The 21,012-nt window shown below is 49.2% G+C and overlaps 1 protein-coding gene across 2 annotated transcripts; it reads right to left on the bottom strand.

The window, feature by feature from the left end:
- Window positions 1–573: 573 nt before the first annotated feature.
- On the bottom strand, window positions 574–16,693 carry LOC144734759 (uncharacterized). Of its 2 annotated transcripts, none has more exons than XM_078617121.1 (7): window positions 16,587–16,693; window positions 15,508–15,595; window positions 14,762–14,850; window positions 13,201–13,309; window positions 10,924–12,613; window positions 9,389–9,533; window positions 574–8,766 (listed from the first exon to the last, which is right to left on the bottom strand). In XM_078617121.1, the coding sequence occupies exons 2-7, from the start codon at window positions 15,555–15,557 to the stop codon at window positions 8,726–8,728; spliced, it is 2,124 nt and encodes a 707-aa protein (XP_078473247.1). In that variant the 5' UTR covers window positions 15,558–15,595; window positions 16,587–16,693; the 3' UTR covers window positions 574–8,725. The 2 variants fall into 2 exon arrangements, with proteins under 2 accessions (XP_078473247.1, XP_078473246.1); XM_078617120.1 differs by having other exon boundaries at window positions 10,707–12,613.
- Window positions 16,694–21,012: the final 4,319 nt, after the last annotated feature.

Below are 21,012 nucleotides of genomic sequence, written 5' to 3' on the forward strand. Positions count from 1 at the left end.
AGCTGTGTTATGTATAAGTGTTGCCACTGGAGAGACAAAGGCAGCCAGGTGTGGTGTTGGCCACCTAACCCCTTGTGTGCCGTACCGGTCTACACAGCTGAGCGAGATGGGGGAGAAGTGGGTGACCTAGTGGAAGGAAAGAGGAATATGGAGGAATGGAGAAACAGACGGTGAGACAGAGATAATTTGGGATATCCAGTACAGATAAGGCAAGAGAAAGCTGCGAGACAGGGCTCTATAGAAGATGAAACGTTTTTCTCTGGCTGGGAGGGACGGCCGGACAAACATTCAAATGACGCGTGGGTTGCTCAGTCTTACCCAGGGTGCACCACGGGAAGAGGAGTCAAGAATGCAATGCATGGAGAAAGAACGGAGTGGGAGAGGACGCCGGGAAGAAGTCCCCACCACGAAGATGGACAGAGGAGGCCGAATGGCACGGCTCAAGACGAGCGCGGGGGAGGAGACGCACCGGGCCAGAATTTCATCCAGCAGTAGATTTGGCAAGGGTCGGATAAAACAGCACTACCCCACCGTGACCCACAAACCCGAAATGAATGAATGGCCAGCTTCACGTTATTTAACAGACGCCAGTTTAATGTGATTCACAACCGCGTTGGGAAAAGTACGCATGCCCGGCGGGTTAACAACGTATACAATACACACATCCGCTGTACACTCGCTCGCACTCAACTCTCATCCTACACACGCAACTCACTCGTCCATAACTTGCGTTTTATACACCACCGTAATCGTCACGAACATGACAGCAGTCAAAACTTTCAGGTAATTCATCCGCTACACACTGGCGATCGTGACTTTGACAGAATTTGTTTTATAATGTTGCAGGGCTAGAGCTGAAATTTGTTACAAGATGCAGGTTTTTTGTTGCTCGCAACTTGGAAAGTCCAACAAATCAATTTGAAAATGTTTGGGCTCTAATAAACACAACTCAAAGGTTTAATTCATTGAACGGGGTGAGAAAAGGTTCCGAAGTATTGTCTCGTGCAAAACTCTTCTGAATATACAACCGCCATCGGTGAATCGAGACCTACCCCCGTGGAGTGATGCAACAGCCGATAGAAGCACCGTCATAAAATACAGCAGAGTTCTTACTGTTCATAAGGTTTTTTGGCTTAGATCGCGTAAGTATAAATATGTAGTTAACCCGCCACAGCCAACCAGAAAGGTTTGTCTCGTAAACGTGCCAATTAGTTACTAGTTTAGCCCACCGGTGTGTTGGAGTAAATCCACATTTACAATGAGTACCGCGACATTTCGCTCGTAATTACATCCAACATCATTGGGCCATTTTGCCAGATGATGCTGGATTTTTCCAGAAATTTGCGATCCAACCCAAAAAAAAAAACCTTTACGAATAATATTAGTCGCGAAAACCTACGCGTCAAATTGAGCTGTGTTTATGCATTGCATGTTTGTGCTTATCGTACGCAACTGTTAAATGCACGCAGAGTTCACTCATTCCCACGGGGGACTTTGCCAGTTTCCTGGCCATTACGGTAACGTGGACAAAACGTTGGCATTTCTTCGTGGTGCGAAAGCGCGAGTGTCCGGAAGAAAACCCACGCATGCGAGGAAGAACACTTAGGGCCCCCCACCGCACAACCTTTAAGAACCTACTTGCTGTACTGCCTTCAACAGGCACCACCTCTCGTCTTATATGTTCTATGTTGATATCTGAACAGCTGAAAACAGTGTATAAGCAAATAATACTCAGTTATCAAAACATTTAGACTGCTCCCACAGACTCCAGCACCGCGTGAATACAAAGTCAAAACGCAAACACTAACCTCTTAAATAAAATGTACATCAGCCTTAAAAATGTATATAAATACTGTACATTATTTTTAATTTTTTTCAACTTTTTTGTAAAAAGTATTTTTTCTTCTCTTGAATCTATTGTTCAATACAAACAGTTGAATTTCATTTTATATAGCCATTTTAAAAAATTATCATCTTTTCTTCCCGGATGACGATTAGGGTCCATGTTAGTGTCACTATACAGAAACGTGGCGTGGCACGGCAGCGCAGCGGTTAACGCGCTGCACAGTTAACCCGGCGACCTGAGTTCGTTTCCCCAGCCACGGCGAACATAGGTGGCAATTTATATATATGAACTGGTCCTCAGCCTCCCCTCTCACCGACCAGCATGGTGAAGCATGATCGTACCGCCCCCCCCATGAACGACGCAGGCGTGGGGAGGACTTCATCCAGCAATGGACCGACAAATATCTATACACATCATTCAGCATTATTATGATTTCTACACAGAACTGTACATTGGGTGGTATGGGTATGAACAGCACACTTTGAATGCATGTTTAAAAACAACAAAAATACTCAAAAAGGAACAAAAAGCAGGTTACAACGGCATTCCAGAAAAAAAAGGTAAGAAAATATATCTATTCCTCTAGTAAATACATTCAACTTGAGAGCTGTAATAAAACAACCCCTTACAAATGAACTTCATAAAACAGAGGGTAATTGGGTTAAGTTTTACACAAATGCCCGTGTAAAAATAACGAGAAAAACCGCCTCCCCATGTCTATGAATGTGCACACAAACTGCGCGCTGTGCGAATATTGTTGAGTTCTCCCCTTCCTGGAAAATGTGTTATTTTTTGTTATATTGCACAAAGCTTACTGTATTGGTTTTTTTTAAACTACAATATAGATATGTAGCATTGCGATTAATGGGTGGCGCCCCCTAGTGGCTGGAGGCTTTACGCAAACTCCACACAATGGTAAAACATCGATTCTTACACCATTGGAACCTCATTTGCCAGTAAAAAATATGAGAATTGGTTTTTTACCCTTTTATCTGGCAACAAAACTGACACCTTTTTTTACAATGAGTCATGTTTGCATAGACCACAATACCTGCAGTCATAATGCAAACAAAAAACATAACTCTGATAATGTATGCACTGTCCTTGAAGTTGATTGGTCCACACCCGAGACAGCTTTCCTTAGAGCCTAGTCTCACATGGTGTTGGACCAGATGACGCCAAAAGGCGTACATTATTAGAGTTATGTTTTTTGTTTGCATTATGACTGCAGGTATTGTGGTCTATGCAAACATGACTCCTTGTAAAAAAAGGTGTCAGTTTTGTTGCCAGATAAAAGGGTAAAAAAACAATTATCGATTCTTACATGCACACACGCAATTCGATGCGTGTAGCGCAAGCTTGGAGAATCAAAATTCATAATCGCAACGTCCTACCCACTCGTCCTGTATTCTACATCAAAACACAATTGAAGAATTTTTTTGGAATACGGCAGAGAGTTAATAGCTGCCAAATTTAAAAACATCAAAATCGGCTTCGCTTCCATGTGCGTACATTTGTGACGGAGCACAACATCCGAGATAAAAGCGAAAGTAAAAGGATGTCATCGACCAAAGCCGAATAACTCGAAGGGTGCCCGAGACTCGGAATGAAAGTTGGATTTGAGAGTCGCTGCGCCTAAGATTGATTCACAGCCACCATTCCTCCGACACGGAGGATGGATAGAAAATAAATAACTGATATGGCCAAAAATATGGGTGATGCTTCAGCAAATCGGCACAGGTGGAAGCTATGAAAATGAACGATTTATGACAATTTACATCCATTCCTATAACTAGCAAGCCATATTAGATGTTATTCAACAAATGTGTAATATGCATAGAGGGGATGCTACGAGTGGAGTGTGTGGTTCGACACATTCTCACGCACACTTGCCAAGAGGGGGAGGCATGTACCCGATTAACCTCACGACCACCCCATAGTGATGCAATACTGTGACTATCCAGGGTAGCTGATTCAATGCGAGTGCCGAGTTTCGTCTCATTTTTACAATATGAATCGTATCGTTTACTGCAGTTCAGTGATATAATTTGTACAGTTCTGTTTGAATTCCACGAGCCAAAATATGCAACCCATGAGCTTATGTAATTGCGTGAGAGTAGATTGTAACCGATGAACAGATGCGTCGATACACTCCTAACAGAATGGGAACCATGATAACGATGACTCAAACTACCGTCCACTGTTACCACCGACACTGGAGAGGGCCAATCACCACGAGGCATTCAATGGGGGGAACCGTGAGCACAGCGAAAATGTTTTATGGAGCATTGCGGTGTTAGGGATCGGGTCAGGGACAGAGTTAATGCCAAGCGGCTGGTTGGCTCGTTTGTTAGGGTTGGCCTTGTGTCGAGGTGGCTGGTTTGCTCTGCCTGCGAGCAGTTTTCCCCCACTGCCGAGCCATTTCACCGATTTCTGTCCACTCAGGTGGGCACAAAGCACAGGTCAAGTTTTCCCATGGGCAGTTCCACGGTTTTCGGACGTAAAATTTTTTGACACTTTATAGATGTGGCCAATCAATAGTAACTGAACGAAGTGGCTTTCAACTCAACAACGTACACGTCAGCCAATTACAGCTGTGATTGAGAGACAAATAAATTGTCCATGCTTGATTAGAGAAATTCTCGTAAATTACCGTGGTGTTGGGATGTACTAAGACAATACGACTTTTTCATCCATGCTGGGAAGGTGGTAATGGTGCAATAATTTTCCTGTACAGTCCATGGTCAAACCACCACCTTATGCCATGAATAATTAATATTGCAAACATATAATTACTCTTAATATAGCACCAGATAAGATTATTTGGATGGTTTTACAAATATTGATTCTTAATGAGGTTGCTAAATTTGTGCAACTTTCCAAGCATTCCACACGGGAAAGTTGTACATTAAAAAAAGGAAAACATTATCAACTTTAGTCACTCAGTGATGGTAAAACAGATGTCCAATTGACTAGGCAATCAGACCCTAGCACTACCCACAACCACACTAGCCCACCAGACCCTAGAGCCTGACCCCTGATCTTAAAAAGCCCACATCAACCCTACACCTCACCACAATAGCCAATCAATGATTATCCCTAACCACAAAAGCCAAACACTAACCCTAACCAAACTAGCCAACCAGATTCTAACCCTACCACTAACCCCAACTGGCTAACCAGCCCCAAGCAGTCGAGCAAGCTCTCGTGCTTCACCTTTTTATTTCTAGTTGTCTTTTTAACTTTTGGTGTTCGCAAGCAAAACGGATTAAAGTACAACAAATATTTCCGGGCATGTTTGGCCGCAACACTTAATTTTGTACGAGTTTAAAACTAGCGATGAAATATTTCATGCTTTTGTGACGTTTTTACCCAAATGTATTACGGAGCTGTTCTGAGTTGGCGCAGGAGCGCCTACCGTTGCAAGACGATCCATCGCGCGCAGTCACTGCCCCGTTCACTTTAGTCTCTTGTTAATGGAGACGTTCGTTCATTTCTCAATCCGCTTGTCCTGGTCAGGGTCGTGGGCAGCAGCATGTTGAGTAGGACGGTCCGGATCTCCCTTTCCCTGGTGCCAGACTCCAGCTCTGTCTGGGGAATTCCCAGGCATTCCCAGGCCAGTCGAGCGACATAGTCTCGCCAGCGTGTCCTGAGCTGGCCCCGGGGTCTTCGCCCAGACATGCCCGGTAGAGTTTCAGGGGGAGTCTACCGGGGGGGGGGGGGGGGTGTCCACACCACCTCAACTGGCTCCTCTCAATCCGGAGAAGCAGCGGCTCAACTGTGAATCTCTCCCGGATGGCCAAGCTCCTCATCCGATCACGGAGTGAGCCCGGCAACCCAGCGGAGATACCTCAGTTTGGCCCCTTGTACCCCCCCGTGATCTCATCCTTTTGGTCATTACCGAAAGCTCATGACCCAAGGCGAGGGTGAAAATGTAGATCGACCTGTAAACCGAAGCTTCGTTCGAGAACTCAGCTCACGCTTCACTACCACGGAACGGTACAGTGCCCGCAACACTGCGGACGCCGCACCGATCCGCTGGCCGATCTCCCGCTCCCACTGATCATCACTCACGAAAGAGACCCCGAGGTACTTAAATGCCTCCACTAAGGGCAGCTGTTCCCCCCTCACCTGGAGAGAACAATCCAGATTTGGAGGTGCTGATCGTCATCCCAGCCTCCACGCACTTGGCAGCAAAAGAGGACGTCATCTGCAAAAAGCAGCGATGCCACCTCCATGCCCCCGTAACTGGACACCAAAATACGAACACAGCTCTCACTCCGGGAATACAGAGACCAGATAGCGCACAAAAGCGGCACCGGTACATCATACTCCCGCAGCACCTCCCACAAGACATTGCGGGGAACACGGTCATATGCTTTTCCAAGTCTACAAAGCAGAGGTAGGGTGGAGAAGCATATTCCCATGACCACTCAAATATCTGTAAGAGGGAAAAGAGCTGGTCCATTGTTCCACGACCATGACGGAATCCGCATTGTTCCTCCCGAATCTGAGACTCGACCACCGGGTGGAGCCTCCTCTCCACCACTCTGGCATAGGTTTTACCTGGGACGCTGAGGAGTGTGATTCCTCTGTAGTTGGAGCAAATCCTCTGGTCCCCCTTTTTTAAAATGGCAACCACGACCCCAGTTTGCCAGTCCAGAGGTACTATACCCACCTACCATACATTGAAGAGGCGTGTTAACCACGACACTCCTACACTGCCCAGCGCTTTCAACAACTCTGGGAGAATCTCGTCCACCCCAGCAGCTTTGGCGCTACGAAGGCCTTCGACCGCCACAGCGACTTCAGCAACAGTGATGGATCCGACACCCCCAGCTGTTTACAGGGCTGCCTCCTGAAAGGAGAGCATGTCCACTGGGTTAAGGAGCTCATCAAAGTGTTCCTGCCACCTCTCAACTATCTCCCTAGTTGAGGTCAATGTTACGCTAGCCTGGGCCACGTCCCGTCGACCACTCCTAAGGCGTTGGTTGGTTTACCAGAATATCTTTGAGAATGCCCGATAGTCCCTCTCCATGTCCTCTCCAAACTCCTCCCACGCCCGGGCTTTCGCTTCAGTGACTCCTGCCGCGCTCTTGGCAAGCCAGTACCTCTCAATCGAGTCGGGAGACCTTTTTCCTCCAACTTGACAGCTTCCCTCACCACTGGTGTCCACCAGCATGTCCTAGGGTTTCCGCCATGAGAGGCACCAACTGCCTTCAGACCACAGCTTTTCACACCACAGCTTTTCACAGCTGCATTTACAATCGAGGTCCTGAACATCGTTCACTTGGACTCAAGTGTCCACAACCTTCCCTGGAGCGCAGGAGAAGTTTTCCCGGAGGTGGAAGTTGACATTTTTCTGCACTGCGTCTTCCGCCAGACATTTCCGGAAAACTCGCACTATTCGCTTGGGCCTTCCACGTCTATCTGGTCTGTGCCCCAAGCGTCGGCTCCAACTTACCACCAGGTGGTGATCAGTTGACAGATCTACCCCTCTCTTCACCCAAGTGTCCAGAACATGCGGCCTTAGGTCCGATGATACAACTAGAAAGTCAATCATTGACCTTTGGCCCAAGGTGTTCTGATACCAAGTATACTTTTGAGCATCCTTGTGTTCGAACATGGTGTTTTGTTATTGACATTCCGTGACTAGTACAGAATTCCGATAACATCTCACCGTTTGGGTTCGGATCAGGGGGGCCCATTCCTCCCAATCACGCCTCTCCAGGTATCTCTATCTTTCCCACGTGAGCATTGAAGTCGCCTCGTAAAACTATGGAGTCGGTATGCGGCACTCTGTCGAGCACTCGACCCACCATCTCCAAGGTCGAATACTCTGAATTGCTGTTTGGTGCATAAGCACAGACAACAATCAAGAGTTTTTTTTCTGAGACCCAAAGTCTCATTGAGGTGACATTCTCATCCACTTGGACAAACTCCAGCTGAACAGCACCCAGCTGGGGACTTCTGAGTATCCCCACACCCACCCAGGGCCTCTCACCAGGGGTTACTCCGGAATAAGAGACCACCCCCTCAACTAGCTCTGGATCGATAATTGGTTTTTTACCCTTCTATCTGGCAACAAAACTGACACCTTTTTTTTACAAGGAGTCATGTTTGCATGGACCACAATACCTGCAGTCATAATGCAAACAAAAAACATAACTCTGACCATGTGCACTGTCCTTGAAGTTGATTGGTCCACACCCAAGACAGCTTTCCTTAGAGCCTAGTCTCACATGGGTTGGACCAGATGACGCCAAAAGGCGTCAGTTTTGTTTCCAGATAGAAGGGTAAAAAACCAATTATCATATTTTTTACTGGCAAATGAGGTTCCAATGGTAGCTCTGGATCCTCCCCCCCCAGTGACATTTCACGTCCCAATAGTCAGTGTCCATCGCCAAGGTCTAGTCCCTCTGAGACCATCCCTCTCCCTGCTATACTGGCATCGCACCCGCCCCTCACCCTTCGTTATGCGGATGGTGCGCCCACAGGACAACACCACATAGCCATTTTGGGCTGGGCCCGACCAGGCTACATGGGTCACCCAGCCACCAGGTGCTTGCGGGCGAATACCACCCCCAGGCCTAGCTCCAGCGGTGTATCCCGTTATCTGTTGTCCCGGCGCGATTCTCTTGATTTTTGTATTTTGGACCGTTATGTCTGGAACCTCCCCCAAGACCTGTTCGCTAAGACCCTACCAGGAGTATAAGACTCCAGGCGACATAGCTCCGAGGGTCCTTGGAACACACAAACCCCACCACCACGATAAGGTTACGATCCTCCGAATGGAGAAGTGAGAATGAAAGTTGTACTTTCGAGGCGTTTGGTGAGAGGCGATCTGTCGTGTGAAGGAACCATTTCTGATGACAGCATCTAATGCCCAGTAGTCTTGTCCCAAGGTACGAATTGAGTTCCTGTAAAAAAAACAAAATTAAAAGTTATGTATTACAATCACAGCAGATAGGGTAAAAAATTTAAAGGAATGTTATCAATATGCTACTAGCTTTTTTGCCCGGTCCAAGGACGGGTGTATATTGCAGGAAATCTGAAATATTCAATAGAAAAATAGTTCATCTCATGATTATTAATTAGGGGGGAGGGGTTTCCCCATGTGGAGTTACGTCACCCGTTGATGGTTATTGTGGAGGGGTGTGGCATGTGGAGTGCGCGACCTTCTTGTGCGTTAGTGTAAATTTCCACGCCGGCATGAATATTAATGAAGGGGGGGGGGGGGCTCTTTTGCAGTGACGTCACGCACGGATGTAGCACTGTGCTGCGTATATTTATTTTTCACCGTCACTTTCTGTAAAGAAACGTCATACTTGAAGCGACTTTGCGCAATAAATTATTTAATTCAGCTCAACCTTCCTCTACGTTAGTGTAAAAATCATGTGGAGTGACATCACGCGGGGGGGTGGGCCTCATGTGGAGTGACGTCACGCGCGGGACACACACATTCTTGGCTCATTATATTAGTAATGTGGGGGGGTGGGTGTAGTGAGGGGGAGAAACCGGTCCCTTCACAGCTTTCCCTACCGCTGTTGGCGCGTCGGGCGCTAGCGGCTGTGCTCGTAGACGTGGCGCGTCGCCTCCTGGCGGCACAGGCTGCTGAAGGAGCAGTTGGTGCACGTGTAGAGGCCACGCGTGTGTTGCCACGACACCCGGCGCTTACTGGACAGGCCTGTGAGGGGGAGGGGGGGGTGGCACACGGTGGGGGAGGGCGGAAACGCGGTTAACTTCCGGTAACCCATAGGTGCATTATCCATCCGGGTTGTAGATTAGCTGTGCTCGTGCCATTGCAAACGTTAGTTGCTCCTCACTTGCTGGGGGCTCCCAGCACTGTGTAGCCTTTAACGGACTGTCGGAGAAAGTGCAGTTAGCGAGCAGCGCCTATAACGGCCGGCGAGGCAGACGAGGGCATGGGTGGCCAGCACCACGCGCAACTGCCTTTGTCTCCCCAGTACTGTTTATGCACAGTACCAGATACTCATTTAAAGCTGAGTAGGCCGAGGGAAGACCAAGAACTGGTTCGGATATCATTCGCCATTGATGTCAGCCATGTCCAGGAATCAAACTCAAAGACACAGGAAATGGTCATGCACACACATATTTATACACCCTCACAACTTCACTCGCCTGTAATGCACCCGATCCCGTGAGATCAACACAAGCTAGGCAGGTATGAGCTTGGAATAGTGCTCAATTGGATGACCACCATGCACCGTGGGTTATAGGCTGCGAGGCTATGTGGTGGGCGGTAGACGACAGTTGTGACGGTTCTTCTTTGCTCCTACTTGAATGATAGCCAACTTCACCAATCTGCACTGACCAGCGTAACTAAGTATGGACAAATAACTCCCACGGCCTGGGGAGGCTCTCATCCAGCACTAGGTTGATGAAGAGTTGTACATGCACAACTAACCTACGTGCCAGCATTCGACCAGGACAAGTTTTGAAGTTGCACAGTTTAAAAAATAAACTCTTGTGAATTTCTGACAAGATGTAACCTCAAAGCCAACCTCAAGCGACATCACCAGAGTACAAATGCCTTGCAGGGCGTACATTAATTGCTCCCAGTAATTTACAGCCAATTGTCAATCCCCTGCTGGATGAAGGCTTCCCCAGGCCTTGTTAGTTATGGGGGTTAATTGACCATACTTCACCACACTGGTCAGCGGAAGGGGGAGAGAGAAGGGGGTGTGTGCCCCAAGACAAACCGGCACTGACCAGCGTGGTAAAGAAGAAATAGCAAACAACACCACACTACTCATGGCGTTGGGAGGGGAGGGGGTGGGGGAAGCCGGTCATCCACAAGCGGATCGACAGAGTGGCGCTGCGCTCCGCGTACACTCACCCGCCGCCTTCCAGCGAGCGGAGCCCGCCTGCCAGCCCGGGTGGCTGTGGTGCGCCGGCGGCAGGAGGCTCGCTACTCTCGGCGTCAGTGGCGTCTCATCCTGGTCCGACGCCAAGGCCGGCGCCGGCGCCTCCGCCTCCACGCCGGCGCGGATTTCAGACGCGCCACCGCTCCCCCCCATCACCGGTGCCACCGCCTTCCCCTTCCTCCCTCTCACCGGCGGCGGTGGTGGCGGCGGCGGTGAAGATGCTGGAGGAGGGGGTGTCCTGTCATCACAGTCTGCCACCGGCGACTCCGTCCCGCTGGCTCCCGTGTCGCCCGAGGCCATAGCCAAGGCCCCGCAGCCTCTGTCGCTGGCGTCGTCTCGCGCCACCGCCGCCGCCCCCCGCTCCTGCGACGCCAACAGTGGCGGCAAAGCGGGGCCAGGGCAGGAGGATCCGTCGCCACCGCGAGCTTCTTCTTCTCGGATCCACCGCGTTTCCTCCCCGGCCGCCCTGTCCGTCCTCAACTTGAGCAACAGCGTCTTTGTCGACGCTTTCCCCGCCCCTTTCCCCGCCGCCACCACCCGACTCCGCGTCTCGCTGCCTCGGCCGACTGCCTTCCTTCGTCGCTTCGGCGGTCCCGCCTGGGCCGTCCCGCCGTCGCCACCGTCCGCCCCGCCACCGTGGGCAGTGCTCCTCGTGTCGGGGTGAGCCGAGGTAGCTTTTTTCTTCCCTTTGGGAGCGCTGGTTCGAGCCGCCACGCCCGTGCCGCTCTCCGCTTCTCCGAGGCTCGGCCGACAGGAGGAGTCGAGATGCGGGGCACCGGCAGGCAAAATCAGGTCACCCATTCGCCCCGCCCCCTTCTTCTTTCCAACTTTTGAAACCGCGGTGATCACACCGTCATCGCCGCTCTCCTCACCTCCGTGGGGCGGAGCCGGAGGAGGGGCAACAGAGCCAGCTGTAGTCACGGTCGATTTGCTGCCATTGCCGCCAACTTTCTTACTCTTGCGCTTAGACAAGCTGGTCCGCGCCGGGGCGCCGTCTTCCCCGCTTTCATCGCTGCTGCGGCTCAGGCGCGGTGGAGCAAGGTGCCGAACGGCACTGGCGCCCTCCGTGCTCCCATCCGACACGGCCGACGCCGGTCCCTGCGAGTTCTCCATGGCGTCCTCACTCGGCAGCACACGTTTCAGCGTGGGGGCGGCGCTCACCTCCGGCCGTAACAGCACGGCCACCGGCGATGGCGCTTCCTCCGCCGGCGCTTCGACCGTGCCGCCCTGGCGGCCAATGCGCCGTTTACGCTTGCGCCTGGCGTTGGACGCGCGACCGGGGCCTAGCTTCAGGTGCGGCATCTCGTGTTGCTCGCTGGATTTCAGCTTTGGCATCGGAAGGCTGCTAGGGAGTCCCAGCGGCGGCGACGGTGGTGGCGGCGGCGGTAGAGTCGGCGGGGCACCGGCGCGCTCGCACGTCAGTTCAGGCATCTTATCCACCGCTCGCCTCTCCTCTGATGCCGCGTCAGGGGGGGCGACCGTCACGTCAGAAGGAAGGGCGGCCACGGCACCGCGAGGGGCGGCCGCGACAGCGACAGGAGCGGCGGCGGTATCGGCGACAGGAGGGGCGGTCGCGACGTCGGCGGCAGTGGCCGTGATGTCGGCGGAGGGGTCGATCGTGGTGCCGAGAGGGTTGCCCTCGGCACCACAAGGGACAGCCGCGACGTCCGCGCCAGCGGCGGCCGCAGTGACGGGGAGGGCCGCCATTACGCTGGTGGGGGCGGCCAGAATGCTGGCGGGAGGGGCAGCAGTCGTGCCGGTCGTGGCACGCGTGCTGCGTCTCCCGAACACTGAACCCGGCTCGTCGTGGTTGAGGCACACATGCAGGTGCTTGAAGAGAGAGCGGTTTGTGTTGAACTTCTGCTCGCACTTCTCGCACCTGCGCGACATATCAAACAAGCACACGGGTAGGCGCTTGTAGGAGATGACACTCCCATACAGCTAGGACAGGTACTCTGACACAGCGTCTCTGTGGGAGCAAATTAAGACACGAGGCAAAGGGCCCACTCTTGGCTCAGACTGTGGGAAAATGCCATTAAAGACGAAACTGGAAAATAAGTTGTTCTGACATAAGTGTGAAGCTTTATTAATGAGATAATAGATTTAAAAATAGATGCATACATACAAACAAGATATGCACACACCAACAGCAAACATGCCGACAGACTTGCACCTGCAAACAAGTACACAGCAACAGCACAAACACATAAACGTGCAAAGAAAAAGATCCCCCTATGTCATTGGGGCAAGTGCTGTTCGCAAGCTACCAATTAAGTCCAGCGCGGCACACGAGGAGGTGGTGTGTGCGGCCAGCACCACGCCGGGTTGGCCTGGTCTCCCCAGTGCTGATGTTTATGCTCCGCAACAGGTACTCATTAAAGTCGCATGTAAATATGCACGCACACACACCGACATGCACATAGCTAGGTACCAACACCACCACACATATGCTTCACCGGGCCTTACCTGAAAAACCGCGTGGGCCGATGGTGAACCCGCATATGCCCCATGAGGAGTTCTATGCTGTCGAACGCTTCATCACAGTTGCCGTCAGCTGTGCACAAGAACCTTTTGCCTGTGGGGAACGATACATACATTATATTCCATACCCCTGTTCACACAACCAGTGTTTAAATCACAATACTAAGATATTGAAACCTATGACAAAATCATCAACAACAATAAAACACCGAATCCCAACAGGGGTGCCATGGTGGCGAGATGCTAACTACCTCGCCTGGTATATAGGAGGGTGCGAGTTCATTTCCGACCATGACACCTGTATACTTGGAGTTTGCGTGTCTCTCTCCCAATGGTCGTGCAGAATTTTCTCCCAGCCCTCAGGTTGTTTTCCATCCACATTTAACAATATAAGTTTAGCGTATTTGGCTGCTATACATTTCCACATAAGCCACTTCGTTGAGCTATAATTTGTGATATCCAGGTCGCTTCTGAAAATGAGTTGTATAGTTCAGTGGGCCTTACCTGGTAAAGTAAAAATTGTTTAGTTTATCTGAAGCTCCCAACTCTCAGGCCTCTCTATTTGCTGTAAAAGGACCATTGCCTGGAATGTCACCGATTACATACATTTCGTTTTCATGCAATGTTATTGACAAACTTAAGGTAAGCAATACTGGAACCAGGATAGTGCTCAAATGGCCCATAATCACGCGTAAAACAGGTGTCATGTGATCTGGGGCTGTGCTGTGGGCATTAGAGGGCAGTAATTCTATTTCCATGCTTCCATGTCCAGCGTGACCAAGTACAAATAAACCCCATGACCTCGTCCAGCAGTAGATTGATGAAAGGGCTGTACAAGTAATCTTCTGAAATCATAAGATTGTTTAATTAATGTGTTGCTCCCTTTAAATCACAGCAAACCAGAATACACGGACAAAACCCCAGTGAGCGTTTCAGGGGATAACGCTCAGAGGTCCACACCAGTTACTCTTCTAACCTGCTTGCTTCGCTGCCATCTCGTGGTCAGCTTGCAGCCCAGAAAGTTTGGTAGTCTCACAAGGGCAAACGATGCACAAACGATAGTCTCTGCAACGCTGCATCAGGTTATGTGGACGTTAAGGCCACGTGAAGTGTCGAACGCCCGCTGATAGGTCACGGGACAGACCCAGGTGCCATAGGTTGCCTGAGACGACTGGCTGATACACCACCTATGCCCCGTACTGTGCCAACTTGTTGTGCTTTAGCCACCCGGCGCTCCGCTCGTTGTTGTGAGTATCACTCCTCCGCCCTCCGTTGTTGCTGGAGGGCAGCTGCCTCCAACTGCCCAGTAGCGTCCTTCACGAGCTTTCTCCACAGAGGCCGATCTTGACACCGCTGGTACCAGTCATCGGCAAGTCCACTCAGCTCCACGTCCTCCTGTACCACATCACTCCATCTCTTCTCTAGCCCGTGCCGTGCCCGTTTAGCCCCCTCGATCCGGCCGAACAAAAGTTGTTTAGGCATGCTGAGGCTACATGACCCAACCAGGCTACATGACCCAAGCAACCAACACACACGCATGTGCTACCTTTCATCGACTGATGGACGTCCGCATGGAAATTGACCATCTTCCCCTTGCCTTTGGCGGAGCCATATCCTTCGAGTAGCGGCTCCTCCCTGTCAGGCACAGAAGCACAGAGGTCACAAACAAATGTCATGGCTCATCGTCTAAAAGCTGAACGATGCCTCTTTAAAAAAAAAAGCCGTCTTACTTATTTTGTCAGTGTGCTAATCCTTCAGTTTGTTTACATGGTTCAATATCACTTCGTTCGCTGGGTTTGATTTCTCCTGATGCACTGTAATTTCATTGTGAAATTTCCTTGTGAAATTACAGAAGTGTAGCGGACTGTTAGGTCGAATTAGGCATCATCATTCACGTGGGTTAAGCGTTATGTGCTCCCGCGACAGATCATTGAGTAGATGGACGTCATTATTTTGTAGCAGAAATTCGCTCAGGTTAACTACAAACCTAGTGATCAGATAAGCTCAACTTTGCATCCCACTGGGATTTTTGCACACAGCGTTGGTGTACGGTGATTTTTTTTTCTGCAATATTTTGCTGTCTTTTCTTGGATTTTCTGTTTGCACTTAGTCACATATTCACTTTAAGATGTTTTTTGTTCATGTTTTTGTTTTTTGTTTGTTGCGGTTGCACCCGATTCAAGAGCCGAATGGCTTACAGGGCTATACCTAATAAATGAACTTGAACTACCTTGGTCACTGAAACTAACGCAGGCGTCAGACAGCAGCAATGTGAATGTGCACGGTACGTACCATCTGAAACTCGAGTCCTCCTTTAGAGGTTCAAAGAGAGCACAAGCCATTGCTGCTGCTGCTGCTTTTACGTGCCGGCCTCACACATCTGTTGCAAAAGAGAGAGACATGTCAATGTGTGTTGCTCACAAAATCACACTGCACCCGTCAATTACGTACACATACATAGGCCTGGTTTCAGTACCATGAAATACCACATTTACACGTTCAGAAAATGTTAACTCGTCTGAAAATTACGTCTTAGCAGCAGCAAGGATAGTATGCAGAGGCCTTCATACAGCAGTGGATTAACCATCACTGATAATTATTGGTGCTTGTGATGTAAATCAGCTTTCGTGCAGCTGTTAGGATAGTTGCATGGCAGGGCCGCGAGGGATGACGACTGCGGGCTGATGGTGACGGTAATGATTGTGTACACACAGCTGATAATGATCATCCCTTCGTGGCTGTGATGATGCACTGTGTGCAAATATCAACGTTTTGGTCGCAACTTCTGACAAAGGGTTACTCACTTTATCGACTCGTACAGCATGATGGGCTGTATATAATCCTATGGTGCGGTGGTTAAGGCGTTCCACTCGCAAACCTTTGGATTTCCCGTTTAACTGGCAGTAGTGAGGTTAAATCATCACCACCATCATCACTATTATCCTTAAACAGGTCACTAAAATGAGTATCACTTTGTGAAAAGTCAACAGTGGATGCACTTGCACCCGTCATACGAATGTGGAATGTCACCCACGGGCTCATACAGCTGTAGAAAACACGCTTTGAGCATCGCCAGCGACTTTAATTGATTAGTAAAACACGTTATCGCCAGCATCGCGTATCGGGCTCATGTTCAATTCACTGCTGGATGAGAAACATCCAACACGCCCCGTGGTTCGCCCATCTCACGATATCCTTCGGGTTGTGATCATATATTTGTTCGGTGGGTGTGTTGTTGGTAGGAAGGGGAGTGGTGTAAAAAATAAAAGGTATTAACAATTTTCAAAAAAGATGTTACGCGAAATCGTGTTAGCGAAGAACGCGGCTCGTTTTGTGTGCAAATCCTCCCGCTCGCCTGAACGAAGCCTCACCTGGGCCCTTCGCCGTGCTTCCAAGCGGAAAAATGCGAAACAAAAGGCGCCGTACGTCGAGGGATAGAAAAACAAAAATGTTTTTTTTAAATATAAAAACCCACAAAAAAAAACCCCACACCCACCCACACCCCCAACCCCCCCGAAACCCCGCGGCCAACGTAGCCGTCGCTCCGCCTTAAATCGCCGCGGCGCGCTACGAAAACAGCGACGTCGAGCGCAGTTTAGCCGGGGCGACTTTGTAAAAAGAAGCCTCGGCCAAGCCCCCTGTGTGGAAGCAGCACTCGGGGGTGGAGGGGGGAAGAGGAGGAACACCACCACCGCCGCCACAACCAACCACAACCACCAACAACAACTCCCCCCACTGGCAAAACGGTGGTGGTGGTGGCTGCTCGCGTTAACGGAGAACGTTGGGAGGGAGGGGTTTCAATTTCCCACCGCACATGGGAGGCTTCCCCCCTCGCCCCGCCCACCTCCGCCCTCGCCCCGCCCACCTCCCCCTCGCCCCGCCCACCTCCGCTCTCGCCCCGGCCACCTTCGCCCTTGCCCCGCCCCCGCCCACCCCCGATTGGTGCGAGGCGAACCGCGCGGGCCAATGGGTGAGCCCGGGAACGGACAAGGCGGAGCGCATCAGCACTGCGATATCTAAAGAGGGGGCGGATTCGATTCTGATAGATAAGGAGGAGGGGCCTCCTCGCGCTCGGCTGTTTGTTATTGCGATGGTGGGGGTGGGTTGGTGGTGTTATCGCGAGATCGTGGTTGGTTATTCCCGTTATGACATCGCCAAGTCTCGCGATGTTTTGTGGGTGGGTGAAGGAGAGAGGGGGGGGTATCGTCCGTTATTGGGGGGGTGGGGTGAGGGGCGTGGTTTTTTAACCGATTCGCGATTGTTGAGCGAATCGTGTATCGATTAACGCGATGAGTCGAATCGATTTAAACTCGGGATTTTGTTTAAATTCACAAGCAGAATATTTATTGAGACTGGAGGAATCCGAAGAGCTATAAAGCTCCCCTTTTTTCCACAGGTGGCCAGTAGGGGCAGGTCAGAGCGTTACAACAACAAATAGTGCAAAAACACGATAGGAATGCACAGTATAGGAAAAAGTAAACATATCACTTAAAAGATATACAAATAAAACGATATATATTTATATTCTTGGTTCTTTCGGTAAAGTCACGTAGAAGGGAAATAATAAAATAATACAAACATAAAACAATAATAATTCTCACGACGTTTCGACTGCAACACAAGCGAGCATCATCAGGTGTGAAAATAAGAAATGTTTTATTGTTTTATATTTGTATTATTTTATTATTTCCCTTCTACGTGACTTTACCGAAAGAACCAAGAATATGAATCCCTGCCGTCACGAAAGCTTTAAATCAATATATATATTTGTTTGTTTGTCTATGGGCCGTCCATAAATGACGTCACGCGATTTTGGACTATTTTTGACCCCCCCCCCCCCCAAAATAAAACATGCTTCAAATCGCTTTAAACTATTGTCATTGTAGTGCGTATTTAATGTGGCGCTGCACTCTGATGTTGTAGGAGAACATTTTTTTCAAAAGTAGATTTAATTAAGTAGAACGTGTTGTCTATATTTATTTAAAGTTGCGCATTTTGATGTGACGTCACATTTCTAACCCCCCCCCTCGTCACACATCGTCACAAATGTCTGACCCCTCCCCCCTCCTAGGTGCGTGACGTCATTTATGGACGGCCCCTTACCATGTAAAGCCCATTGAGCTCTTAGTTTCTTTTTCAGAAGCGACCTGGCCACAAATGACAGCTTCAACGAAGTGGCTTATCGGATTGACATTTATAACAGCGAAATAAATAAAAAATTATATCATTGACCTCACTAGTGGGTGTACGATATGTGCGTGATTCCGTGGGTTTATTAATAAAATCGAAAACACTCTTTGGTTCTTTCGGTAAAGTCACGTATAAAGATAAAATAATACATTAGATACTAGCATACGACGTTTCGATTGCAACACAAGCAATCATCATCAGGTTATAAATGAAATAGAAACAGAAATCTAGTATACCTAGAAATGTAATACAACAGAGAGTCGGATAACATAACAGTCAACACCCTACCTGGTTTATTACGTTCTTCCTGAGAATGCTAAATTTGAGAGAGAGATAACACACAGAACCAGAGACATATACAGACATATAAGCAGACAGATATCACAGAGATACATAGAGAGAGAACAAACGAAAATAACCGCACTAAAGTCTCCCTCACATATCCATCTCTGCAAATAGAACTATTTTTCACGTAAGTCCAGCAGCCACAATGCCCTTTGCTTCTGGGAGTGCACAATTCTAAGCAGCATCTATTCAGATTTTGATTTAAAGCTTTCGTGACTGCAGGGATTCATATTCTCGGTTCTTTCGGTAAATCCTCTGGGCCAATGTCCCCACTTACAGCATCTGATCAGTAGTAAGACTTCCTTCAACCGATCTTACTGGCAATGACCCTCTCATGTAACACGTGTGTTGAGAAGTACCCACGGACGCACTCGGAGACGCAGGAAAGTTGAGAGGCTTCCGCCAAAGGTTTATCAAGGATATAACAATAACACACACCAGGGTATACAACTTCCCAGGGGTTAGGGGTCCTACACTGAGTCCCACCACACGACCCTGCGCTGTCTGGTCCCAGCCCGGCTAGCTCCGGTCTCTCTCTCTCGTGTCGGATCGGGGACTCTGCCAACTCCACCGACTGGAGAGAGAAGCACCTCTACGGCTACTACCGGCTTCTCTTCAGACTCACCTCTTGATCCCTCTACCCCTGGTTCTCTCTCTACCCTTCTACCATTCCCCGTTCCCACAGTGACCCCGCTTTCGTCACGGGGTCTCCCTTAAGTACTCTAGGAGACGTGACGTCATCGCACTGAACGGCACACCTGACGTCACGTCCCCATTTCACTCCTCTACACTTGTGCCGAACTCAAAGTAATCATATCCAATGATAATAAGCCAAATAATAATTGACGACAAAAGAGTGATTCCACAGATGTTAACAGACGATGTGGATGCTAATCCCAGCTCCGTTTAAATTGAATGCTTTCCCGTGATCAATTGTATCGGCACATTACAGTGTTGTGCAGGAGCAGTCCTTTTGTAAAGCCACTGCTGGATGATGAGCTACCCACGCCATGCTGGTCGTGTGGGATATTTGACCATACTTCACCACTCAGGTCGATGCGTGTAGTGGGGCAGAGTACAATGCTGCTCTGCCCTCTGCTGCCCATCGCATTGACACATCGTGAACTAGGGACCGATATTCATAATAAACGTGTTTGGGTTCAATCGCGTTATTTTAATGTGTCGTATACCTCCACCACCCGACACGGCCAATCAGTAAAAAAAGTGTCACGTTGACAAAAGACAAATAGTTCACTACTTTAGCCCACCGGTGTGTTGAAGAGTGCATCCACAACATTTACAATTTTTTAGTACGACAATTACATCGAGCATCATCGGGCAATTTTTGTAAATGTTGTGGATTCACTCTTCAACACACCGGTGGGCTAAAGTAGTGAACTATTTGTCTTTTGTCAACGTGACACACTTTTTACTGATTGGCCGTGTTGGGTGGTGGAGGGTTACGACACATTTATAAATAACGTGATCGAACCCAAAAACGTTTATTATGAATAATATTGGTCGCGAAAGTCTACGTGTTAAACTAGGGACCCATATCTAAGAGAGAGGGTGGCGGTATGTCAACTCCCTCGAATGGTTATTTCGGTAAAGTCACGCAGATGAAAAAAAGGGAATAAAAAATATCACGACGTTTCGATCGCAACACAAGCGGTCGTCGTCAGGCAAAGGAGTCAACCTCGAAAGGCAACCCGTTTTATAAAAGTTTGGGGATGAGCGTCGTATCCCCGAGTGTGTATCAGGATATGCAGGAGGCCATGGATTCGTTCCCGACCCTGACACCGGCTGTATATTTGAAGCTTGCATTGTTCTTCCCGTGCGTCGCATAGATTTTATTTTCGGAGTCCTCAGTTTCCCCCCCCCACCCCCTTCTTCTTCCACATTTAGAAACATGCACTTAGAGTATCTGGCTGCTATACATTACCACACGATACGTTGAGCTATCATTTGTGATCGCCAGGTCGCTTGTGAAAAGAATCTACATAGCTCAGTGGGCTTTACCTGGTAAAAAAAAATACACTTCTCTGATGGCTTGGGAGGGCTTTCAAACGTCCAACTCACGTCCCTTCTGTTATTTATCAAGCTGTGGGGAGATCACGGCTGATGATGATGATTATGGCTATGATGTTGGCTGTAAAAACAAAAATCCTGTCTATTTTTCAAATCTTGTACCGTCTTTTGAAATACATTAGTTTTCACAAAGCACATGACAAACGTCACGTCCTTTATTTTACATTTCCTCTT

The sequence above is a fragment of the Lampetra planeri genome, chromosome 53, assembly GCF_965212315.1.
Source record: "Lampetra planeri chromosome 53, kcLamPlan1.2.h2, whole genome shotgun sequence".
Lineage (NCBI taxonomy): Eukaryota > Metazoa > Chordata > Hyperoartia > Petromyzontiformes > Petromyzontidae > Lampetra > Lampetra planeri.